The 24,117-nt window shown below is 45.5% G+C and overlaps 1 protein-coding gene across 1 annotated transcript in view; it reads right to left on the bottom strand.

Annotated features, from left to right (window-relative positions):
• LOC142943544 (putative E3 ubiquitin-protein ligase HERC1) overlaps positions 1-24,117 on the bottom strand; it is a 67,418-nt gene that overhangs the window by 9,812 nt on the left and 33,489 nt on the right. The window contains exons 37-71 of the mRNA XM_076085109.1: positions 23,386-23,942; positions 21,619-22,234; positions 20,664-20,937; positions 19,798-20,008; positions 19,536-19,702; positions 18,429-18,548; positions 17,398-17,644; positions 17,039-17,092; positions 16,905-16,957; positions 16,401-16,601; positions 16,138-16,312; positions 15,271-15,538; positions 13,764-13,977; positions 12,675-12,883; positions 12,444-12,571; positions 10,953-11,089; positions 9,081-9,281; positions 8,856-8,986; positions 7,788-7,999; positions 7,557-7,659; positions 7,196-7,342; positions 6,956-7,057; positions 6,676-6,849; positions 5,767-6,066; positions 5,611-5,676; positions 5,387-5,512; positions 4,561-4,699; positions 3,219-3,400; positions 2,977-3,132; positions 1,575-1,697; positions 1,355-1,457; positions 879-1,048; positions 566-704; positions 206-375; positions 1-4 (exon numbers count right to left, since the gene is read on the bottom strand). The exon at positions 1-4 is cut by the window's left edge and continues 166 nt beyond it. Of these exons, the coding sequence (XP_075941224.1) occupies positions 1-4; positions 206-375; positions 566-704; positions 879-1,048; positions 1,355-1,457; positions 1,575-1,697; positions 2,977-3,132; positions 3,219-3,400; positions 4,561-4,699; positions 5,387-5,512; positions 5,611-5,676; positions 5,767-6,066; positions 6,676-6,849; positions 6,956-7,057; positions 7,196-7,342; positions 7,557-7,659; positions 7,788-7,999; positions 8,856-8,986; positions 9,081-9,281; positions 10,953-11,089; positions 12,444-12,571; positions 12,675-12,883; positions 13,764-13,977; positions 15,271-15,538; positions 16,138-16,312; positions 16,401-16,601; positions 16,905-16,957; positions 17,039-17,092; positions 17,398-17,644; positions 18,429-18,548; positions 19,536-19,702; positions 19,798-20,008; positions 20,664-20,937; positions 21,619-22,234; positions 23,386-23,942 (6,379 nt within the window). The remainder of the gene's footprint in view (positions 5-205; positions 376-565; positions 705-878; positions 1,049-1,354; positions 1,458-1,574; positions 1,698-2,976; positions 3,133-3,218; positions 3,401-4,560; positions 4,700-5,386; positions 5,513-5,610; positions 5,677-5,766; positions 6,067-6,675; positions 6,850-6,955; positions 7,058-7,195; positions 7,343-7,556; positions 7,660-7,787; positions 8,000-8,855; positions 8,987-9,080; positions 9,282-10,952; positions 11,090-12,443; positions 12,572-12,674; positions 12,884-13,763; positions 13,978-15,270; positions 15,539-16,137; positions 16,313-16,400; positions 16,602-16,904; positions 16,958-17,038; positions 17,093-17,397; positions 17,645-18,428; positions 18,549-19,535; positions 19,703-19,797; positions 20,009-20,663; positions 20,938-21,618; positions 22,235-23,385; positions 23,943-24,117) is intronic.

Below are 24,117 nucleotides of genomic sequence, written 5' to 3'. Positions count from 1 at the left end.
AGCTCTGCACAGAAAGAAGTCACCATCATTACGTACGGTGATAGACTGTGTGTTTCACCTTCACCTCCTTGTCCAACACCCTCTTGAAGCAAAGACCACCTCTGAATGTTTAAAGACGGGTATTTAAACTAAACCCCGACCCTTTAACGTGCTCTTCAAGCTGTTACAGTCAGGAAACATGATTATGAATGTTTTCTTTGCTCACCTGGTTGTTGGGGCTGAGGTTGAGGAGTCTCCACGAGGAGTACATGAGGTCAGAGAAGTGGTAGAGGAGACGCAGACGAGCCCTCACCGCCTCGATGCTGACCTCTCTGAGGCCGCTGTACTGAGGAGGAACCGCCACGGGGAGACCCAGCTGGAGAGGAACCGAGGAGCCTGAGGAGGAGGAGGAAGAAGAGGAGGAGACACGACGACCACAAACGACACATGAAAATAGGAATGAGGAGCTTACTCATAAACGTATTAGTGTGGATGTACCCAGAGAGAGAGAGAGAGAGAGAGAGAGAGAGAGAGAGAGAGAGAGAGAGAGAGAGAGAGAGAGAGAGCGAGAGAGCGAGAGTCTAACCTGGAGCTCGAGGCGGTACGGAAGGAGCCGACCAGGCGGCGCTGTGGCAGCGTCCGGCTGAGATCTGGTGGATGTTTTTTCCCTGCAGCACCGTGGCCACCGTTGGCTCTCTGACGTGGTTGGTGTGGCCCAGACCGAGCTGCACGACACAAGGCACGGTGTTCAAAGTCACGTCAATTCATCATTTGTAGTAACGAGAAGTATTTAAACTCGTGGAAGTTTGAATTTACATTCGCCAAATTCTCATTTTCACTGAGCAGAGCCTGAACGCATCACAATTCTTGGGGGGTTCAGTGAGTGTTCAGCAGGTTACCTGTCCCTCCGAGTTGCTGCCCCAGGTGTAAACGTCTCCCGTGGACGAGAGCACCAGAGTGTGTTCAGCTCCGACGGCCACATCCTGGATGTGGACCCCCGACAGAGCCGGCACCTGCTGGGGCCGGTTGTGGTTCCTGGCCCGGCCTTCAGGTAAGCCGATCAGGGGGTCTGCGAACATAATATTTAAATTACATGTCAAACTAAAAGTTTTATACAATTACCTTATTAAGCTACTCAAATGTAACTGTGAAAACAGTATTTATCATTATTTGAGCGACATTTTTTCATCTGATCTGTATTTTCTCAACTCATCATTTACTGAAATATGGAAAATGTCATAAAGCCAAATGTCAGATGTAAAGCTGGAAATATTGAACTAATTTTCTTGAAAAATAAATAAATAACTGTTGATTGGTTGATGGTTTCAGTTCTGATCGTTATATTATTATCGTAGAGAAGATGATGTAACCGAACCTTGGCCGAAGGTGAAGACTTTGCCGTCTGTGGTTAAAGCCACAGAGAACTGTGTTCCACACGCCACTTTGTTGATGCCGATTCCACACAACACGTCCACTTTCTGAGGAATCAAGAACTCTAAATAAACCTTCATTACATTCACCTACGTGGTTATTTTACAGCTAGAGTGAAGCAGCGGGCCTCCTAACAGTTCTGAACTCTTTCCATGTGAACAGACCTGAGGCGACGACTTGGCCGTGGAATTGCCGAGTCCCAGTTTTCCGTAGTCTCCGTCACCAAAAGCCCAAACCATCATCCCGTCGGCGGAGACGACTAAAGTGTGGTTCAAACCACAAGCCACCTGAGGAGGGGAGCACACGGCAACATGAACTCATCGAACGTGGGTTTTTAAGGAAACCTTCTAAATGTTTCAGCTGTCAGAACACAGGAACACAAATGTGAACACGTGGCATTCAAACTGAGCGTCAGGAAACAGGAAAAAAGACTGTTAAATAAACGATTTAGCCCTCGGTAAGTTCTAGTGGTGCAACGGACCATCGTAGATCACCGATCCGTACGGATCCATCCTCTTCAATTACACAGTCCAACGTCAACCATCACAGTTTAAATAAAGTTCTACTGACGATGGTTCTCCTCCAATATTCAGTCAAACATGTGATCATGATGTCATCGATCTCTGATCTCTGATAATGTTACAACAGGAGGAGAGCTAGTAACCGTGGTGTTTCACAACAACAACAGATATTAGAGATGAATTATGAGCTGTTTACACCAGCTCTAATAATAGATCATCAAAACCACTGATGACAACATTTGTTTTAATCAATAAAAATACAATATTTTATTTACTTATCATTTGAATTGTGTTTTTATGAAGAAAAAACAAAAACTATAAATTACAAATACAAAGTAAAAGGACAACATTTAGAATTCTTGATAGTTTACAGACTTATAATATAATATAATACTCTGGTGCTCTAATCAAACAACAAAGGGCTCTGTGTCTGTTAATATGGATCATCAATGATCAATAATTAGTATCGGCGGCAAAAAAACATGACCAGCGATCTCTAAAAGTTACTTTAAATTTGCTCCTTTTTTCTGTTGTGCTGATCCGACCCGTGACTCTGACCCGTGACTCTGACCCGTGACTCTGACCCGTGACTCTGACCCGTGCCTCTGACCCGTGCCTCTGACCCGTGACTCTGACCCGTGCCTCTGACCCGTGACTCTGACCCGTGCCTCTGACCCGTGCCTCTGACCCGTGCCTCTGACCCGTGACTCTGACCCGTGCCTCTGACCCGTGACTCTGACCCGTGCCTCTGACCCGTGCCTCTGACCCGTGCCTCTGACCCGTGACTCTGACCCGTGCCTCTGACCCGTGCCTCTGACCCGTGCCTCTGACCCGTGCCTCTGACCCGTGACTCTGACCCGTGACTCTGACCCGTGCCTCTGACCCGTGCCTCTGACCCGTGACTCTGACCCGTGCCTCTGACCCGTGCCTCTGACCCGTGCCTCTGACCCGTGCCTCTGACCCGTGACTCTGACCCGTGACTCTGACCCGAACCGTTTCGAGACCCGTTGCACCTCTAGTCAGTTCTATCACTCCTCTGTCCTACCTGTCCCACTTGGTATCCCTCCAGAGCGGTGACCTTCTCCGGAAGCTTCTTGTTCGAGGTGTTTCCCAAACCCAGTTGTCCGTAATCACCGTTTCCAAATGTGAAAAGCTTCCCGTCGGCTGTTACCACCGCCGAGTGTTTGAACCCACAGGACATCTAAAACAAAAGATCAAAGTGAAGCAGATTGTGAAAGCACCCGAGCACCAAACATCCTTATCGGGTTCATTAGAACTCAGACTGACCTGCACCACCTCCTCTCCCTGCAGCGCTTCGATCTGCCTCGGGCGGCGCTGGCGGTCGCTGTTCCCGTGGCCCAGCTTGCCGTAGTCTCCGCCCCCCCAGCTGAACACCTCGCCGCTCTCTGTCAGGGCCATGGAGTGACCGTTGCTGCCGCACGACGTCACCAGCTGAGTCACAACGAACCCTGAAGGGGCAGAGAGACGACCGCGGAGTCAGAATGACGTTACTGAAGTAAGAAACTACAATAAAGATGTCTCATCACTGCTTTGAGTTATTTCATTATTTCTCTTTCACATCCATCCCTCCACTTCTAATCATGTTACATGTTCTTCTGCTACTGGAGGATGTTTGATTCACGGACTGTATACGAGAAGCCGACGTAGTCGTCCTGGCGTCTCACACTGGCTTGTGGATTGTCGTTGTGAAGTCTCGAGTTTGGCATTTTGGCCGTCGCCATCTTAGTTATTTGCAAACAGAAGTGACACTAGAGGGCGGAGCTAAGTACAACCGAAGGCTGAAGGAGACATTTTTAGACGACCAAAAAGTTACAATTAACTGTCATGAAGTAAAAACACACTGAGACTCGTGAGACGAGAACACCGACAACTGCCTCCCAGACTGGACAACGCTCTGGTAGAGACCTGTCAATCACTGTGTAGCCCCGCCCTAAAGCATCCCCTGCTTTATGGTCTGTTTGACTCTAAATGGACCATAATGTACTAAATGAACATCATGCTGTATTGAAGAAGACTTGAAACTAGATATTGAGACCATAAACTCATGTTTACAATGTTTACTGAGGTAATAAATCAAGAGAGAAGTAGAGTCATTTTCTCATAGACTTCTATACAACCAGAGGAGTCGCCCCCTGGTGGACACTAGAGAGAATGCAGCTTTAACACATGAAGCTTTGACTTCACTTTTCAGAACTTTCCAGGTTGCCGCCTGGTTTTATTTTATTTTCCAGTGTTTTTGTGTTATTGTGTGACTTTGGTGCTTTAAAGCGTTGATTCAAGTCTCTTTAAGCTTATAAAAACTTAATAATTCTGCAGAAGGACCTCCAGTGTTCGGATTTAAGAGCTCATGAAAAATAAAGAGTAAAGTCAGTAAGCTAGAGCTGTTATTTCAATGAGTCATATCGAATCAATATTAACTTTCTCACAACTCAAAACTGTAGGTTTTAAAATCTTATGACAGTCGTTGAGTCGGAGTTATTCAAACCTCAATAGATTTGATTAAAAGCTATTAAACTCCATCAGAGGACACACAGGTGAGCACGTCTTAGTGTCAAACATATTAGTGAATCTTAACAGTGTGTGTGTGTGTGTGATATTTCAGCTCCACCTTGCAGAGCTGAGACGACGGTGAGGACGTGCAGGTCGTCAGAGTTGCCCTGACCCAGACGGCCGTAGCTTCCCTCCCCGCAGGCCAACACCGTCCCGTTGGGCTGGATCACAAAGGTGCAGTTCTGACCGCACACCACCTGGAGGAAGGAAAGACGAGCAGACAGATGCAGGGAATAAACAATCACATCAAAAAGGGACCACGTTTTAAAAGCTGGTAAAGAACACGCGTCAACATTCAAAATGTCAAAATCCATTAACTCAAAGAGGCACTCCGAAGAGTCGGTATTAAATACATAAAGTCTGAGGATTCCCACGTGACAAACACTGGATCCTACATCTAATAGTGCAGATTATGAAGTCAAGTCAAATGTAGCACACGTTTGACTTTATAAATTAACTGGACCTTTGACTACGGTTGCTTTCCCCGCACACATTTTGTTTTTTTGAGATAAAATTACTTTTTTTAGCAAACCAAAACTGCAATACATACATGTATTTATGCATTTTATTGTATTGTACTGTGGTAAATTGTACTGATGGTTCATATTTGCTTCTAAGTTTTCATAGTGAAGCACTTTGTAACTTTGTTCTGAAAGGTGCAATATAAATAAAGTTATTATTATTATTTTAAGAGCATTTGTAGAGGAATATTTCTGTTCCAAGCGTACTGATCCATGTAAGCGGTCGATCACTAGAAGCAGTTTCCACTGTCCTTGTCTTGCAGTAAAGTATAAGAAAATAGCAGACGTATCCTGGACTCTTCTGTGATGTGATGACAGTCACCAGGCTGGGTTAGTTAACAAACACGCGACACGTTTGTGTACCTGTTGTGCCTGAGAAAAGGACGGGGCGGTTGTGGGCACCAGGATGTTTCTGCCGGCCTCTGCCAGCTGGCCGTCTCGCCCGGCACCCCACAGATACACATCACACTTCCCCCCGAGGTGCCAGTCCTGCAAAAAAAAACACACACACACACATTATTATCGTCACAGTCTGAGAGTAAACAAGCACACTTATTACAGCTAATCTGGGTCTCAATCTAAACTACCTCTGGTCTGGAGGTGGCCCAGGACATGATCTGTTCATCCAGACCAGATGCCCATTTACTGTTGTCCTGGAAAAACAGAGTGGAACACGGTTATTACATTCAACAGTAGGTGTTAATTAGATGATAAACAGTTGAAGCAACAGCAGCCTCCCTCACCATGAGCAGAGCCATCTCGTCTTTGGGCACGGGCTCCAGGTCGGGAACGGAGAACGACTCGGAGAAGGAGGCGCCTCGAGCGAGGGCCTCCGCCGCCTTGACCGTCGTAGAGAAGCAGTCCAACCAGGACCACTCGCTGGCGCACCAGACGGCCGTGTCAGACTCCGGCGGGCAGTGTCGGAGGTTGGGCGGCACGGGGGGGCGACACAGGAGCTGGTCCAGGTGGAGCCCCACGGCCAGGGTGGCTAGGCACTGCATGTAAGGGCTGTGGACGAGCTGCTCGCCACACACCACGTGGGGCTGGAGGAGGAGGAGGAGGAAACATCAACAACTGGCAATGATGGAGAATAATCACCCTCAAGTGATGAGTAAATATGTGTGAAAACTGTTAAAATGTTAAGAAAAATACCCGAGAAATATTTGAATGTTATTTGTAAGATATGTGAAAAAAATTATAAATATATATTGATTATATATTTATAAAAAATATCCCAAGAAATACGGAAAACTACAAGAAGATTATATACGTGAAAAATATCCAAATATTATTTGTAAAATATTTAAAAAATAAAATATGTGAAAAAAGTCCAAAAAATATCTTTAAATTGTAGTAAAATATGTGAAGAAAAAACAGTGTCAGAAAAATGTGTGAAAAATGTCACAAATATATCCAACAAATATCAGAAAAATGTGAAACACATTAAACATGACAAAAAAAACGCCATCTGCTGGACGGTCCACCATTGCCATGACATGTGTGAAAAGGTGCAAGATGGAAATGTTCGAGAGTGTCGTGCATGTGTGAATAATGAACATCACAAGTGATGCCTGACAGACTATCCCATTAACATCTCGAGCATTATGTGTGAAAGAGGCTTTAGACCGGAGATAGATATTAAACGTGCGTACCTTCTCGTAGGCGTACTGCTCCTGCAGCATGACAGGAAGTCTCTCCAGGAAGGCCCTCATGCAGGGCGCCATGTTGAGGCCGACCACTCCCTGCTTCTTCAGAGCGGTGCGACAAGTGGCCAGCACATGGTTGGACGCCATGAACTCTTTGGAGCAGTTCACCACCAGCACGTCCTGGAAGAGAAGCAGACCGGAGAGTAAATAGATATTCATCTCATCACAGCGATGCGGCTAGAAACATGGGGGGGGGGGGGGGAACAAAGGTGTACAGATGTGGTACCTTGGACCTGTTGGAGCAGACGGCCACACCAACATCTGGGATCCAGACAATATTCTGGATCGCACCTGAACCGGCGACCACTGTCTGCAGCACCGACCCGTCCTGTTGGACACACACACACACACACACACACACACACACACACACACACACACACACACACACAGTGTGAGAGGAGTGTGTGTACATCTGTTACTTCTACCTGCAGTGTTTACATTTATCCTGTGTGAGTTTTCTTACCCGCAGGGACCAGATGTTCATGAGGCCTCCCACTCCTCCAGATGCCAGAGCCAGGCCGTCGGGGCTGAAGGCCAGCGTTCTCACTGGGGTGATGTGGCCCTTCAGCTGGAAAACACACGTCGCTCCTCTGCCCGACCACCGGGAAGACTGCAACACAAGGACGGCAGATAAGTGGAAGAAGACCATGTACGTGTGGAGAGAATAAACAGTCATCAATTGGGATGAATCTGCAGGCTTGGTCAGAATTCGAGACAAAATCACCTTCAACATTCACCGCATGTCCAGGAATTTAAAAATAAACAGCAACCTTGTTTACATTATAACAGCAACATCTTGTAAGTACCATGAATTTAGGTTTTACTTCATTCTCCCACCATCCCTCAGAGTCAGAGGAAGAGGAATCTGGGAAGTTAGAGATGTTTTGAGGAACAGTCCAGACTGAGACGTGGCCGTTCTGGCAGCATCTGTAAAAAAAAGAAATAAAAGAGAATGAGTTTGAGGAACTCATCTAAAGGATGACTGCAACATGAACGCCTCATGAACTCAATAAAAACCAGTGAGTGTGATCAGGTGCGAGTACTTGAGGACCTACATGGCTAACATGCTGAGAGTCTTCGGGCCACGTCCCAGCAGGCCACACCAGGCCACGCCGTTCACCGGGGACGGGTGTCGAAGACCCTGCAGGCAGTGCCAGCCGGAGCCCGAGTGACAGTCCGGACTGGCCCACAGCTTCACCGTCTCCTCCTTGGCACAGGTCAGCAAGATCTGACCGTTAGGACTCCACTTCATACTGGTGATGGACTCCTGTGAAACACAAGATTCAGAGGTTCAGCCCACGAGGAGCAGGGACGAAAACCAAATCAAATCTCATTTATCGTGATGACGAGATCTATTGAAACTTTCGTCAACGAGTAAAATAGGAGACGGGAATGTGAGCGAGGGACGATTTGGGAAGAGATCCAATCCGAACTAATCTAGGAAGCTCTGTGCAGGAGGATCCCCGTGTGTGGTTGTGACATCACTATTCATATCTAAACAACCAATGTGTTTATGATGAAATAGTTTGCTAGATCAGAGTTGTTTACAAGAGCACAACGTTCTTCATAGGTAGCTCCCAAAGTTCATATTAACTGCTATATTCTTGTTTCTGTATAAGTATCTGATTTTAAGACAATTAAGGAAATGTTTCATATCACAACAGTTAAATATGTGTGAGTATTGTACATTTAAACCTTAATACATTCTATAATAGCAGGATAATCAATGTTTGTACACAAAGAGTTTACACTTAAACAATGTAACACACTTTAACTGAACCCGTTAGATGTTATCTTATGAACTAAAGATAAGATACAACTTTATTAATACCAAAGGAAATTCTTTCATTAAAGATTACAACAGAAGAATAGCAAAGAACAAAAGAATAAAATGATAAACATATATGAACAATAGAATGACAATTATTAAGTATAAAATAAATAATAATCACAATACGAGTAAATAAATAAAGAAAATTCAACTAAAATAGAAAAAGTAAAATACAACAAAGAGTAAAAATACAGATAACAAATAAAGTGGACTAAACTATAATAAAATGTGTTTAAAAACAAATCAAACTTTGCTGAGTAGAATCCTAGAAAGAGTAGAACTGAGTAGAAACCTTGTGAGCGTCGATGACCACGATGGCTCCTTTTTCTAAAGGCTCTTTGGATCCAATCAGCAGCTTTCCATCTGCGTAGCCCACCGCAAACGGCTTGTCCTCACTGTACCAGGCGATGTGCATCACGGCCACTGAGAGGGGAAGGAAACATTACTATCAAACATCTGTAAAGAGTTTCCTCCAAATAACATTTACCACCGAGAACACGAGAACACTGGCTCCTACCGTCTTTCCGGTAGCAGTGCTCCAGCTCGGTGCGGTGCATGCTGGAGCTGTCCAGCACCTCGATGAGGCCCAGAGATCCGTCCATCCGTCCCACCAGCAGCATGTCTTTGGGTTCCCCGCACCACAGGGACTCGGCCTCCTCTTTAGGCCAAGCCAACGCTGACACCCAGTGAGGCTGCACGTCCAACAGGCCCTTACCGCCTTAAAGGAGAGGAGGGGAGGTCACAGGTCAGCGAGGAGCTTTGTACCGGTCAGAGAAATAAAATCTACCGCTCAGAAGGTTTGTAATCTGCTGCCACAAAGATGGACTGCTGGGAGGACTCCTCTATACGACGCTTTATTAATAATAGATGTTATTTAGTTGGTTCAACCAGACTGACAGACGATGGGCTCTGATCACTGCACCTTCCTCTCCAGGAACACTTTGTTTATATGTTGTACATTTTGTCGGTGATTGTTTGAGATGTTTTATTTCGTCTTGTATTGACTTCCTGTTGCTGCCTTTTTGGAAAGGTCGTCATTGTAAATGAGAGCTGGTTCTTAAATTGACTTATCTGTTGAAATAAATAATAAATAATAACTAAAAGAACAACGGATCTCTCTGAACAACAGAGGAGTAGAAGACTAGAAGAAACATTTCAAACGTTTCCTTCTGATGATTGAAAAGTTGAAAGTAAACTTTTGATCAGACTGTAGACTGGAGGAGCCGAGGCATCAACTATTTATTATCATTATTATTCTATTATATCCACGGCTGCTCTTACTATTAGTAGTCCTCATTTGTCTAGCATTACTTTTTATGTACAAAAGTATTGGTATCAAAATATACTTGATGTACCAAAAGTACACTCAATATGCAGACTGACGCATTTCAAATACATTGACTTTAGGCTCTACGTCATTGGATTATAATTATTGATGCATTTAAGTGCTCATCACTTTAATGTCGGGGCTCATTTTTCCTACTTTATATACTTCATAATTGGACATTTACTACTTAATAATACATCATAGTTCATTAGTTTATTTATATTTTGTGTTAAGAATGTGAATCTGCAAAATAGCCAAACTAGTGACTAATACTGTCTAATAAATGTAATGAAATGAAAAGTATAATGTTTCCCTCTGAGATGTAGTGGAGTAGAAGTATAAAGTTACATAAAATGGAAGTACTTAAGTAAAGTACAGTACCTAAAAACCTGAATGTACTTCGTTACATTCCCCCTCTGCTAGAACAAGAGCACAAAGTTCTTCACAGATCTGGGTTCTTAATTCTGCACCAGATTGATGCATTTAACTTTAAAATGTACTGAATGTTATTCCTAAAGGTCCGCCCACCATCCTGTGGGGAACACGGACATTATACTGTTTTTATTTCTGTTACAATAAGAGGAAAAACATCAAACTTCTCAACGGTTGAGTACGTTTACACTGAACTTTAGAAGCGGTTCTGAAATATACCGAGGTGTTTAATGGACTTTGGTGCGAACTGATTGCTCAACAATGAACCACAGAAAGATGGCAATGACAGACAGAGTCACGTTTCAAAGGCAGAAGAGAGAAAATGTGCTCATGAAAGCTGATCAGAATCGTGGGCGTTGGTCCTGGAGGCGACTGAAAGTGGCCGAGGACAGATGGTCGGTGCTGCGGGGCGTGTGGGGGGAGCCAGTGAATAATGATTGGACCACATCCAGAGCATCTATTTTTAACGGGAGCGATAAAATCTTAATGCCGTCTCATTCATATTCTGCCGACACAAGCTGAGCCACGGAACACATTTCATAATGAAACAACGCTAATGGAGCGCATCATTAACATGGCCTCTTATAAAAGAAGAACCCAGTGGAGCCAGTGAAAAGCATAACTGCTTACCGTTAACCTGCCAGATGTTGACCATTTTCTCCATGGCCGACGCCAGGTATTTTCCAGTGACGCTCCAAGCCAGAGGAGACATGCAAGGGTCGCTGGGAGACCCCAAACCGGACATGCCGTCCTCTGAAGAGCCGTCACTGATGAGAGGAGACAGAATCAACACACATGAGACCCAACACTTTAAGCTGCAACACATTCTCATATTTGGCCCAAAATAAAAACATCTGACGTATTATAACCTCATAAAGTTGTTATGGGGAAATGTGAGCACATATTATCACCTCATGAGAAGTTGTTATGGGGAACGTTTTGGCAAACTGTCGCCTATTTACACACATCAACAGAACATTAGCATTCATTTGAATTAGGGAGGAGAGGAGAGGAGAGAGGAGAGGAGAGAGGAGGGGAGAGGAGAGGAGAGAGGAGGGGAGAGAGGAGTGAGGAGGGGAGAGGGGAGAGGAGAGGAGAGAGGAGAGGAGAGAGGAGGGGAGAGGAGAGGAGAGAGGAGGGGAGAGAGGAGTGAGGAGGGGAGAGGGGAGAGGAGAGGAGAGAGGAGAGAGAGGAGTGGAGGGAGGAGAGGAGAGGAGAGGAGAGAGGAGTGAGGGGGGGAGGGAGGAGAGGAGAGGAGAGAGGGGAGAGAGGAGTGAGGAGGGGAGGGGAGGGGAGAGGAGAGGAGAGAGGAGAGGAGAGAAGAGGAGAGGGGAGAGAGAAGAGGAGAGAGAAGAGGAGAGAGAGAAGAGAGGAGGGGAGAGAGAAGAGAGGAGAGGAGAGAGAAGAGAGGAGAGAGGAGGGGAGGGGAGAGAGGAGGAGAGAGGAGAGGAGAGAGGAGGGGAGGAGAGAGGAGGGGAGAGAGGAGAGAGGAGAGAGGAGGGGAGAGAGGAGAGAGAATAGGAGAGAGAAGAGGAGAGAGAAGAGGAGAGAGAAGAGGAGAGGGGAGAGAGAAGAGGAGAGAGAAGAGGAGAGGAGAGAAGAGGCTGTAGAAATGTTAATAGTTCAATACATATAGCACAGAGAGCCTCCATTTATTCCCAACATTAGTAACACTTGTGGACACTTGGAGACATGTTGGATATATAGATTCCATTGTTTTTGTAACATTTTTCCAATTTTTGTAAAATAAAATATCAAAGAAATTCAACTTGTGTTTTGTTTCTTCTCTATGATTGATGTCATCATAACTGTGTTATTCTGCACTGAAGACACGTTCTCGTTCTCTCTACTTCTAGTCATGATGGTTCTGTTACTATAGAGCAGCAGGACTTTATACTGAGGTGAGACCACAGAGAGGAACTGTTTGGGGTTTAGAGGGTTCAACAAAAATAACTTATAAAACATGCTGTAGCTGCAGAAAGAAACAAGATCAAAGTAATGTTTAGATCAGTTCTGTGGCACCAGAGCTGTACTACAGCTCTTCCCTCCAAATGCAGCACTGGTTTCATTCACACACCGAGGTTTGTGCAGGTGGAACATTTGGATTAGAGAAAGCCTTACTCCTTGTTGAAGATGCAGGTCTGCTGGAGGGTGTACTGGTTCTTGGTCACGTTCCACATCCTCACCGTCCCGTCATTGCCACTCGTAGCCAACAGGCCTTTCTTACTGCACCAACCGCACGTGATGACCTGAGTGAAACAGACGTTTTCTTAACACCTAACAGTTTCTATTAATATATATTCTGAGCTCAAACCCAGCTGTGGGAACACTCCTGATCCCGTGTTGACTCACCCTGCTCTGGTGAGCCTCTAGCTTGATGAAGGAGCACTTCCGCAGGTCTCCCGCCATGTCGGCGAAGGTCTGCGGCCGGCTGTGGTTGTTGTCGCGGTCGTGGGCGGCCAGCGTGCGGACCAGCTGCTGGGCGGCCCACTGGCGGTGCTGCGAGGACAGCCGGGAGGACAGGCAACAGGCCGCCAGAGCGTTGGCCAGCTCCAGAGGCCCTAAAGCGGAGGGATTATGGGAAGGGTGGGCATACAAATGCGCAATTAGACCTGCTCGACACGGAACAGAAGGTGACCCGGTGAGTGAGAGGAGGAACAAAAAGGACAAACACAAAAGGCACAGAAAAAAAGTGACCCAAGTGAACAGAAAGAAACAAGCTGGAACAAGAATGAGTCATGGAAGCTGAACAGACAGCACTGATGATACAATTATGTGAACATTTCTGTGACATTATATTTTGTTGAAAAACACATGATAGGACAGAATCACTGGAATACATATTTTCATCTTACCTGTAGTTGTTTATCAATCCAGACTGATTTGTTTTGATTGCAAAAAATACATTTGAAAAACTAAACAGCAACGTCTCTTTTCCAGAAATCAGTTTCATGCAGGAACTATTTTTTTTCTGCCGAACCACAGGCTTTAATTATACCTCCTCTCAGAAGGGGGCGTGCATCTTCTCGTGGACAACATGTCAATATTAATGCAATGTTAGCTCCGTGGTGTTAGGTGAGCTAGCAGTGTCGAGTGGAGATGCTTCCTTCTGAGCGGTGATACGGCTGGCAGGTGTAGTTTAGCAGAAAGAAAATAGTTCCTACATGAAACGTCTCACAACAAGGTCGGTGGATTATCTCGAGTAAACGCGTCAGGATTTATGGACAGAGACATAGCTGTTGGAATAAAAAAAATATGTTTTTGATTTTGGAGTGAACTGTCCCTTTAAGGTTAAATTACAATAACGTAAGAAAAAAGTACGTAATTTGGCTTAAATACCGGAGGCAGTGCCATGTTCAGGATGCTTGATTACTCTAATATGAACATAAAAATTAAACATTATTGATGAAGAGCCCAATGAGACAAACTGAGTCTACACACCTCTTTTCTCCATATCAGCCTTGTCATACGCAGGTCTGAGTCGGGCCCCTTTGTCTGCCAGCAGGGCCACCAGAGCCTGAGTCACCACGAAGTTTGGGGAGGTGACGAGCTTGTTCTCCTCGGCAACGCCGCGCAGGAAGCTGGGCAGGAACTTCCTCTGGATGGGGTCGTCCACCGTCGTCAGATTCATGCCGGTCGCTGCAGAGATCAGGTTCTGGAGAGGAAAGAGTATTCCTTTATAAATATATTAGTGCTGGGCAACGATTACAATTTTTAATCGCATTGTTATGCGCAAAATTCAATAATGCATTCAAAAGTAGTGTATTGCGCCCTTTTATTTTAAAAGTACTGCTATATGAACAAAAGTGCAATAACATTTGTTTTGCAAACACTTTGAACAAATCACGTTCTTGTTAACAGCAGTATTCCCTTTACACAGTAGCAGTTATAACACAGTTATAATGATTCTGATAATAGATATTCAGCTGGTGTTCACAACTTTATCTTCATGTGTGTAAGAGATGCAATTTGAAATATACACCTTGAAAACTGCAAACCTATCCACGTCATGTTTTTATGTTTGATAAATTCTCAGTAGCGATAACTAAATGATATGCTTATTATAACAACTTTAAAAAAATAATTTAAAGGAATCATTTCTTTTTTAGTATTGTGGTCAGACACATATGCAACGCTGATTACCGTAATATGTGTGGTATTTGTTATAAATGTACGTTGGTACATAGAGGGTGATAAGAAGCTGTACATGGAAGCATGGAACCTGTAGTCTGTACCGTGGCAGTAACCTGCAGCACCAGGAAGTTAAGCTAATAAAGAGTTGCAGTTAAGAGCAGTTTGTTCTCTCGTGCTTATATGTTTATATAAAAACACGACAATATGCATTTTGATATTGTGACGATCCTGTAACGAGACGATCGTTTCTAAACACACGACACAATGTGTTTATTACTCAGCTTCAGAGGTGCTGGTAGGTGTTCTTTATAAACTGTGGACAGAGCCAGGCACCTTCAAGTCTTTATGCTAAGCTAAGCTAAACACCTCCTGATTCAAGCTCCATATTATAATTTATAGATGATCACTTTTAGTTCTCCGGCTGGACCTGATGCTGCTCCTTCATTCACTCACCAGGTGTTCCAATGTTAAAAACAATAATGTTTCAGCTTTAATACAGGTCACTGTTGGCGGATGAAGCAGCTCAACTGTGATTTTATTTCAGTATATTCCATCACATGCCACGGGCCATCAATAAGCAAAAACAAAGGGTGTCCTTGACAAAGTAAATACAACATCCCCAGTTCAAGTCGCGCGTATTTACTGTTACTTCTCTATTGTCCTAAATCTATATAAAGGGCGAAAAAAATCCCCAAAACACAAAAAACAAAGACTTTTAGTCAATAATCAATTAGCTGCTTGTCTGAGACACCTAAAAGACATTTGATGTTTGCCTCTGATGTGTTGAATCAGTCAATCATCAATCATGGCGTACCTCAGTGCAGAGCTGCACCAGCACCTTGGCCGCGTTGGGACTGTTGGAGGCCAAGCAGCCCACCGCGGTGCTGAGGTAAGCCAGACAGGAGATGGGTTTGCTGGCCTTGGCGGCCCCACGGGGCCTTTCGGCGTGACCGGAGCCCGACGTGGGGCTGGTGGACAGACCGGCTCGGCCGGCTGCCGCCAGACACATCAGCCTGACCAGAGTCCTGATGTTGGTTAGACCCAGAGACTCCAGACCGGCTGCGAGGCTGCAGCTCGAGCCGCTGTGTGGGAGGGAAGAGAGAGAAGTCACATATTACACAACAGACAGAAAGCTGCTTCCATCCAACCGCCAAGGACATTTTTAGGGTTGTAGTGAGGCGGCCACCTCTGGTTCTGAAAAGCGAAGCCAATGCCGAAGTGTCTTCGGGGCCGATCACAGTGAGACAAGTCGCAACAAGCGATGCTTCAAAAACACCTCTTGGCGAAGCGAGTCGGGCAAAACAGCTGATGAGCCGGTGGAGCGATCAAACGTAAATAATGGAGAACAAATAGATGTAATGCAGACGTCGAGCTCTCTGTTGCTCTGCTGTTGGATGAGGAGGAGGGAATTATATAGTTAAATCGGTAACATCAATGTCCGTTCCTACCACATCTACCGGCATCAAATCAGGAAGTCAGGAGTAAAGTAGTAAAGCCCGCCTTTTGCTTGATTTGACTGGCTGCCTCAGTCAAGCGTGACATTGACAAGCGGTGCAACTCCGCACTGAAAAGTTGAGAATATTTTAACTTTTAATGCGTGTCTAAAAAGAATGAAAGAAGACAAAGAAGATGAAGATGTAAACACAGAGCCCAGCCAGAGGGAGTGGTTAGTGAAGAGTACCTGACGGACAGCAGGGACAGGGCTCTCATCACCATGGTCCGGGCCAGCAGCACCTGGGCCGTGGCCGTCACCCTCCTCAGCGCCATCACCCGGTCGTGGGGGTTCTGGAGGGCGGCCGCCTGCTCGCCGAGGGTCACTCTGCCCGATGAACTCTTATCCACCGAGGTCTGACAGCCTGAACAACAACAACACACAGTCAGTTTACTGCTTCACTTCAGGCCGATACCATCACACGTGTTGCTGTGATGGGCTCTCGTCCTCACCTATCTGCAGCAGGGTCTCCTCCATGCTGTTGCTGGCCGTCACCATCGCAATGGAGGCCCCCAGCGGGTCGCTGTCGGGGAACTGGAGGGCCTCGGGGACGATCCTGCGCTCGCTGAGGCCCAACGGTCCAGACAACAGCTCAAACTCTCCCTCCCCCGTCAGCTTCTCGTCTTCGTCGACGTCCAGCATGTCCCAGTCCTCTGCAGCGGGACGGACAGACGCAGAGCATTTGAAGACATACACAGAATTAACATCAAGTTACACTTGAAAGGATGAAGGCACTTGCGAATGACGAAATGTAAACCATACTTTGATGTTTCAACTTATACTTTAACCAAAACACCGGCAATGAGGTAGATAATAACGACAATAAATATTAAACAAAATTTAAATCCTACCCTCTAAACTATAAAAGAAATATCTAGTTTGAATTGAAAACAAACACTATTACTGAGCTTGTTTACAAGAGAACCCAAACATCTGTTTATCACAACACGCCGTACCTTCATAGACACTGTCCTGCTTTCCCAGCAGGTCCGGAGCCTGTCCTTTATACCTGAATACACATCAGAGAATAAAATGACATGAGCTCCATTTTACTTCCTTTCAATGACAAAGTAGAACAAAATAAAGGCCTCTGAGCGGACCGCCGCTGGAGGCCGCCGCACTGTCCTGGTCCAGGCCCTCAGGACTACAAAGTACACAAACATAGACTTTTCTATATAGACTTTCACAAATAAAAAGCTGGAGTGTCGGTTCCTTCTGTAATGTTTACAGCAACGCTTCAGGTGAGTGGCACGACTCTCTCAAACACACAAAACTAACAGGCCCACAAACACACACACACACACAGATGAACCTTTAAAGGCATATAAAAAAAACGTTTTGGAATTAGTTTTCTCTTTTTGACCACGCTTGTTAATTGATGACTCAACATGTATTCAAGAAGACGTCTGTTATTAAAAACACTTTCATTTTAAGACTTCTCGTCTGTACCTCTCGCTGAAGCCCTCCTCCATCTCTGAAGCGTCTGCGCTGGCGATGTCTCCGGGCGAGCACAGGTACGGGCTCCGGTCCAGAGATTTGCCTCCAGAAGAGGCCGTTGCACCGGGACAGGACGAGTCGGACCCGTCGACGCCTCCTCTGGTGTGAGGCTCGTCCTGCTCGTCCTCCGTGCCCGGATGCTCGATCATCCACATGGCGAGCACCGTGATGTTCTGAGCGTCTGCTTCTCCTCGAGCGCCTGAGATTAACAGGATTGGATCAGACAACGAGTCATAACAAGTTTATGATGGACGACCTGCTGTATATAGAAATACTCATTTCAAATGCAACGCCATAATTATATAATGCTCTAATTACTACCTAATCACTGTTTGTTTTGCATTTTGAATTCACTTGCATTAGTTGCTAATAATACAGACATTTTAAATAAATGTACTTTTAAGAATTGTAAACTGTTGCGTCTGTTCTGTCAAACAAAAACGAGACATTCAAGCTTTATCCTTCACGTTTGGCTTTTTAACTTTTGCATCATTTTGGCTTCGTTAATGCAAAGCTGCGAGTATTTTCCTTTGTGGGAGTTGAACCTCACGTACTATAATGAATCTATAAAAAACTGTGTTGCCAAAATCAGACCCCTCAGCTCCTTATGGACAGAAATGTTTCCATTGAAACAAATCAAAACCAAAATCTTTGATCCAACAGCCATGACAGCGTAACATCTGTATCAGCCTTTAGATCTGGAGCCCTGGCTTCAAAACTACAGTTTTAACTATTTTCTCATATTTCACTAGTTTCCTGCACAAGAAATAGAAATGCATCAAAATCAACGTCAAAAATAAAATAATAACCCATAGATAAAATCAACGATGAATATAATGGTTAGTTGTATGTATATACATATAGTTGATGAATATAATGGTTAGCTGTATGTATATACATATAGTTGATGAATATAATGGTTAGCTGTATGTATATACATATAGTTGATGAATATACTAAAACAGCAGAGAGGTGAGACGGACCAGTGGCTTCCAGAGCTTTGGTGATCTGGCGCAGAGAGAAGCCCATCTCCAACAGGGGCACAGCGATGGCAGGAGGAGGAGGAGGAGACGTAGACAGCCGGCTGCTGGGGTCCGACAGAGCTGGAGCAAACAACAACAACATTAGAGACCATCATCATGAAATCTGGGATGTTGGTTTGAACTTTTGGAATGAGAGAATAATTCAAATGTTGCAGGGTTTCCCTCAGTGTGTCACAGTGGAGCCTGAAATATAGAGCAGCTCTATTAATGTCAGAAGACATTATTAAGAATATCTTAAGCTTCAGTGAAAACAAGCAGAGGTACTAAATCACAGAGAGAGGCCCATTGTTTAAATCATCATCTAATATTTAAAAGGTTCCCTCTGGAATTTTCTTGTAAACCAGGCGGAGGGAGACCTTCGGTTCTGAAAAATGAAGTCAATGCTTCATGTCTTAAAGCTGCATTCTCTCTAGTGTCCACCAGGGGGCGACTCCTCTGGTTGTATAGAAGTCTATGAGAAAATGACTCTACTTCTCTCTTGATTTATTACCTCAGTAAACATTGTAAACATGAGTTTATGGTCTCAATCTCTAGTTTCAAGTCTTCTTCAATACAGCATGATGTTCATTTAGTACATTATGGTCCATTTAGAGTCACACAGACCATAAAGCAGGGGATGCTTTAGGGCGGGGCTACACGGTGATTGACAGGTCTCTACCAGAGACGTATACGGCGTCTCTACGTCACTCCTCCTCAGATGGCGACGGATAAATTGTTGAACTCAAGGCTTTAAAACATCAGTCCACAAACTAACGAGTGATGTCACGATGACTACGTCCACTTCTTATACACAGTCTGTGGTTCAGATTCACTTTGTATCCTTGAGCTCTAAGAAAGGTGTTGAATCCATCCTCTTCCTCATAAACCTGCATCGTTTACATCTCTGTTTACCAGCTTGCAGTAAGAAAAATCAATGAAATCAGTTTTATGTATCGGTTTGTAACGACTAAAGAAAACACAGTAACTCTGGCTTACATCAACATACTGTACAAGCTTTTCAGCAGCAGAACAGCGATGTTTACATGCATGGCAGTCTGGCAGACTTACAGGTACCCATTCTGTTCTGAGGTCTGGAGGGTTGGGAGTCGGGGGAGGTGAGACTCTGCCGGCGGCCGACCTCGTCAGAGGGTGAGGTCGGCAGATACGACACCGGAGGAGTCTGAGCTCGCCGGGTTGGAACCAGGGTGGTGGTCGGGTAGCTCGAGAACATTTGCCTGTCGGATCACAGAGAAGCATTAAAATAATCATCTCAGTTTGAATCATTCATGAGAAACAAAAGGCTGGCTTGGCTGCGGCCATCTGCTCTGACCTGAGGAGGCTGAGAGGCATGACCCCCGGAGACTCCGAGGCGGGGACGGTCTCCGTGTCTGTGACGGGCGTGGTGGCAGTCGTGGTGTCCTCCAGCGAGGAGCTCATGAAGGAGGTGGTGCTGGAGGCCGAGGGGCTGGTGGTGATCGGGGTTTGAGCCAACTGCTCGCCCTCCGTGCCTTCCCCCTCACCTTCTGGTTCACTCCTAACTCCTGAGGGAGACGAAAAGCCCCGGGGGAAAAGTGAACTTTGTGTGTCGGATGCCTCACGCAGACATGTAGATATATTATATTATATTATAATTCATCGCCATGCATGCTGCTCAGATTAATAATAGTGAACAGCTCTTCTGCTGCAGGCACGGCGTCGCTCCGTAGCACAGTCCTGCTTTTTAAGGCGCTAATGTACGGAGGTTCCATTCAGTTACATTGCGGTGCGTTCAAGCTCCAGTAAAAAATGGGTTTTGGGCAAAGGTAAATTACAACCTAGAGTCTATGATTACAACGCTTAAATGTAATCTTGTAAAATGTAGTTTTTGGCAGAAAACTTTAATGAATCCAGTTGTTTGAAGGAGATGTTTTCACAACATGAAATAGATATGAGAGAGGAGAGTATGACCGGTTTGATTTCATAACACTATGAAGTGAGTTTTTATATAATAACCACTATCGATGACAGTAACAAAGTACATTTATTTTCTAATTGCTCAACTCTTTGTTGATTGTATTTATTCATTAATAGGCCGTTGTTTTCTATTCTGGAGAAGTCAGTTTGTCTATCTGGCCCATAGCTTAGCGTGGAGCCCTGAGAAACACAAAGCTTTGTCAGTAAGAGCTCTCCGGGCTTCACGTGGCTTCATATTCTCACCAGGCTTGGCCTTTCCCCCGCTGGGCTCCTCCAGCAGCCCGTTCACCACCAGCTTGTAGATCATGGCCTGCGCCCTCTCCAGGTCGGCCAGGCCCAAGGCCCGCTTGATGGGGGAGCGCATCACCGCCCGCTTCACCATGTGGCGCATGAGGAACTGCAGAGCCGCCCGCATCTCCACTTCTTCCTGGCACACCGGCGAGGTGGCAGCTGTGCTTCCTCCGGTGCCGGCGTTCAGATCCGCATTGTGGCCGCTGGGCGCTGCTTCTGGTATCACCTTAATGTCAGAGGAGAGGACAGATGAGCACGATGCCCTGGATCTGCTTCACACCAGCAGACACACATGTATCCATATTTAATGATTCTAGTTATAGAAAAGAAAAACATACATATAAAAACAGGGAAGGGAGGTGAAAAACATAAATGCACTTATTCACAGTTATATCTTTACTATTCTCAGATCCTTCCGTTAGAAATAAAACTCCTTAAAGCAGAGGTTCTCAAATGTTTGTTTTTTACATATTTTCTGCACTTCTATAGTCTTAGTTATGTTAAAGAACAACACAAGAGAAATGTATTAAGATATTAGACATGTACTTAACATATTCGCATGGATACAAATGTGTTTTGATTAGAATGTAATCTATGAACTGCTATAGATTTAAACATTTTAATATTATTGTTGAACTATGAAGCCATTTGTTTCCTCAAAAAAGTTAGAGGGATATATTGGATGTTGTCTGAGGTACTTATGCATCGTTAGTGCATAAAAAACTAAACTCTTGTCTTCTCCAAACTCCGTCTACTGTAGTAAAACACTGACGATGGAGAAGAAGCTCACACTACTAAACCCTGTACATTTCCTCACACCGCTGAGGAGCATGTGTGTGATTCATCTGACTGTTGTACTCCGTGAGCTCTGATATATATATTTATATATATCGGATATCTCTTATACCTTTGGTATGAGCAGCAGCTCGGCGTACTTGCTGCAGCTCAGCAGGGTGCTGAGGGTCTTCATGGCTCCCAGGTAGAGGTAGGACAGCTGCACCGCGTGGATTTCAGACTGCGTGGCAACAGGGGAGGACTCGTGGCCGCGGGATCCGTGCTCGTGGCCTTTCTTCCTGTTCCCCTCGGCGGGAGTGTGAGGAGCCACGGTGAAGAGGGTCTCGTTCCCGCCAGCCACAGAGGAGATCTCGCTCTCCGACTTTGAGTTGGGCGCCGCGTGTGCTTTCACCTCGTCCAGGCTGTGGGACACTCGGAGGTCAGAGGTTGTGATGTTTGGAGCCGCTCCGCCGTTATCTTTTTGCTCGTTGCGGTTGTGCTCCTCGCTCTCCGCCTTGTCCTCGTTCCCGGCTGGCTCCTGCCCGGACGAGGCCGCGCCGCGGTGCTTCTTGTCGTGGCGTCGCGAGCTGAGCTTGGCGGCGGTCTCCTCGTGGATGCTGGTGAGGTAGGTGAGGTCCAACAGCAGCGAGGCGGTGAGGCCACGGAAACGCGCCACGTCGAAGGGCAGCGGCTCGCAGGGCTCCAGGTTGTAAAGCGGAGTGTCACTAGGCGACCAGAAAGTTGGGAAGCTTTAATAGAAGGGAGTGGAGAGTGAAAGGAGACAAGGGAAGGAAACACAAAGTGAGGGAAAGGGCAGGAGAGAAAGAGCACAGCATGCGAGACAAATAAAGAAATGGAGTGTGTGGGTATGGCACAAAATCATGCCGCTCGGTGAATCATCGTGCAGAAGAGTTGTGGATTAATGATGAGTCAATAACAAACATGAAAACAGTGAATTAGAGCGAGGGGGAAATGGAGGGTGAAAAATAAACCGATGAAGAGGCTAATGCAGGGTGTCAGAGGGATGTGAATACAGGCAGTGAAGAAAGCTCCAGAATACATTCTCATCAGCCATGAGGTCAAACTGCCGACGACCATAAGTCACACGAGCACTGGAGACGCACCGATCAGTTTCACATACAGACCATTCTGTGCTGGTTTGAATTTACACGCATTTCAAACCCTCTTATCGACTTTATTTCTAAAAAAAAACAACAACTGGCGACATATTTAGCGACTTATTCAGACCATCAGGTAAACACAAGAAATATATTCACATATATCATATTGATATATATTCCACGCAGTGAGTTAATAAAACATAATATACACACTTTACATTCTTGTAAATAGATTCATTCATAGTTTTGTATAAACAGATAAATAAATACATCACTTTAGACGGATAATAAATCGTTGACTCTAAAACAGACCTACATACATCAGTATAGAATAGAATGTTTTCTATGATATGAAAATTTACAAATCATGTTCATAATTTATGAACATCCAATTAAATTTTCCATTTAAAGAAAAGTTAAGAGGAAAGTTTGTCTAAACTATAAATGACCTCTGAATCAGCAGGTCAGACTATTCAAAACGATTTAAGGAATCAGGATCAGCCAATAAGAAGACTTGCTGTCGGTGCGTCTCTAACATCGTGCAGAGCGCTGCTGTTGGACCAACAATCATGTGATGGATTTCCCCTCGTTAAAAGCAAAAGCTGCTGACTCAGCACATATTGTTTGAGTGTGCAGTGACAGTCAAAATCTTTACATGGCCGATGTTGAAATAAATTCACAACTTGCTTACAATTTGGTATATCTGTAAAATATACCAGCAAATAACAAATATAGCAACGTATAAAAATGTCAAAGAAAGGTGCCACAACCCCCCGTACCTGATGGTGATCTCGGCCTCGTCCCACTGCACCTTCGCCGAGGTGCTGCCTTCCTTCACCACGCCCAGTAGTGTGGCGTGCCTCCCGGTCTGCTTGTGCACACATCTCCCGCCGACACGCAGGCCCGCGTCCGCCCCTCCGATCACCGCCAGGACCGGCCACACCTCCGTGCAGAGCGTCCTCAGGTGGTGCTCCGACAGCTCCCCCAGGCCGTGCTGCCGCCCGTGGCGTCCCCGCTCCTCCTCCGTCCTCGTGGGCGTCTCCTGGCTTTCCCTCTGGGCGTCGTGCTCCTCGCGGCTCTGCACCGAGCGACTCTTCTTCAGCCTCTGACCCCCGCCACCGGACGTGCCGGCGGACTCCCTAAAGCAAGGCTTGATCCTGTGGAGCCGCTCGGTCATGGTCTCGTTGATGCGGTGGGTCCAGAGGTCGGTGCGATGCAGGATGCGGATCAGCTGCGTAGTGGCCTCGGCCAGGACAGTGGCCATGGGGCTGCAGACCGGGTTGCCAGGTAAGAGGTCTCGAGGTGTGCCCCTCATCTGCATGTCACAGATCTTAACCTGGAACAAATAAGCAGAATATACATATATAATATATATATATATATAATATATATATATATATAATATATATATATATAGAAAGCATCACATTAGTGTAACTGCGTGTAATGGTCTTTGTGAATTGGACTGTTTTTGCAATGTGGCTCATTAACATAAAAATGGCCACATTTTT

The sequence above is a fragment of the Anarhichas minor genome, unplaced genomic scaffold (genome assembly GCF_050575085.1).
Source record: "Anarhichas minor isolate MPS153535 unplaced genomic scaffold, ASM5057508v1 ptg000139l, whole genome shotgun sequence".
NCBI classification, from domain to species: domain Eukaryota; kingdom Metazoa; phylum Chordata; class Actinopteri; order Perciformes; family Anarhichadidae; genus Anarhichas; species Anarhichas minor.
This window is presented reverse-complemented; position numbering and strand designations above follow the sequence as displayed.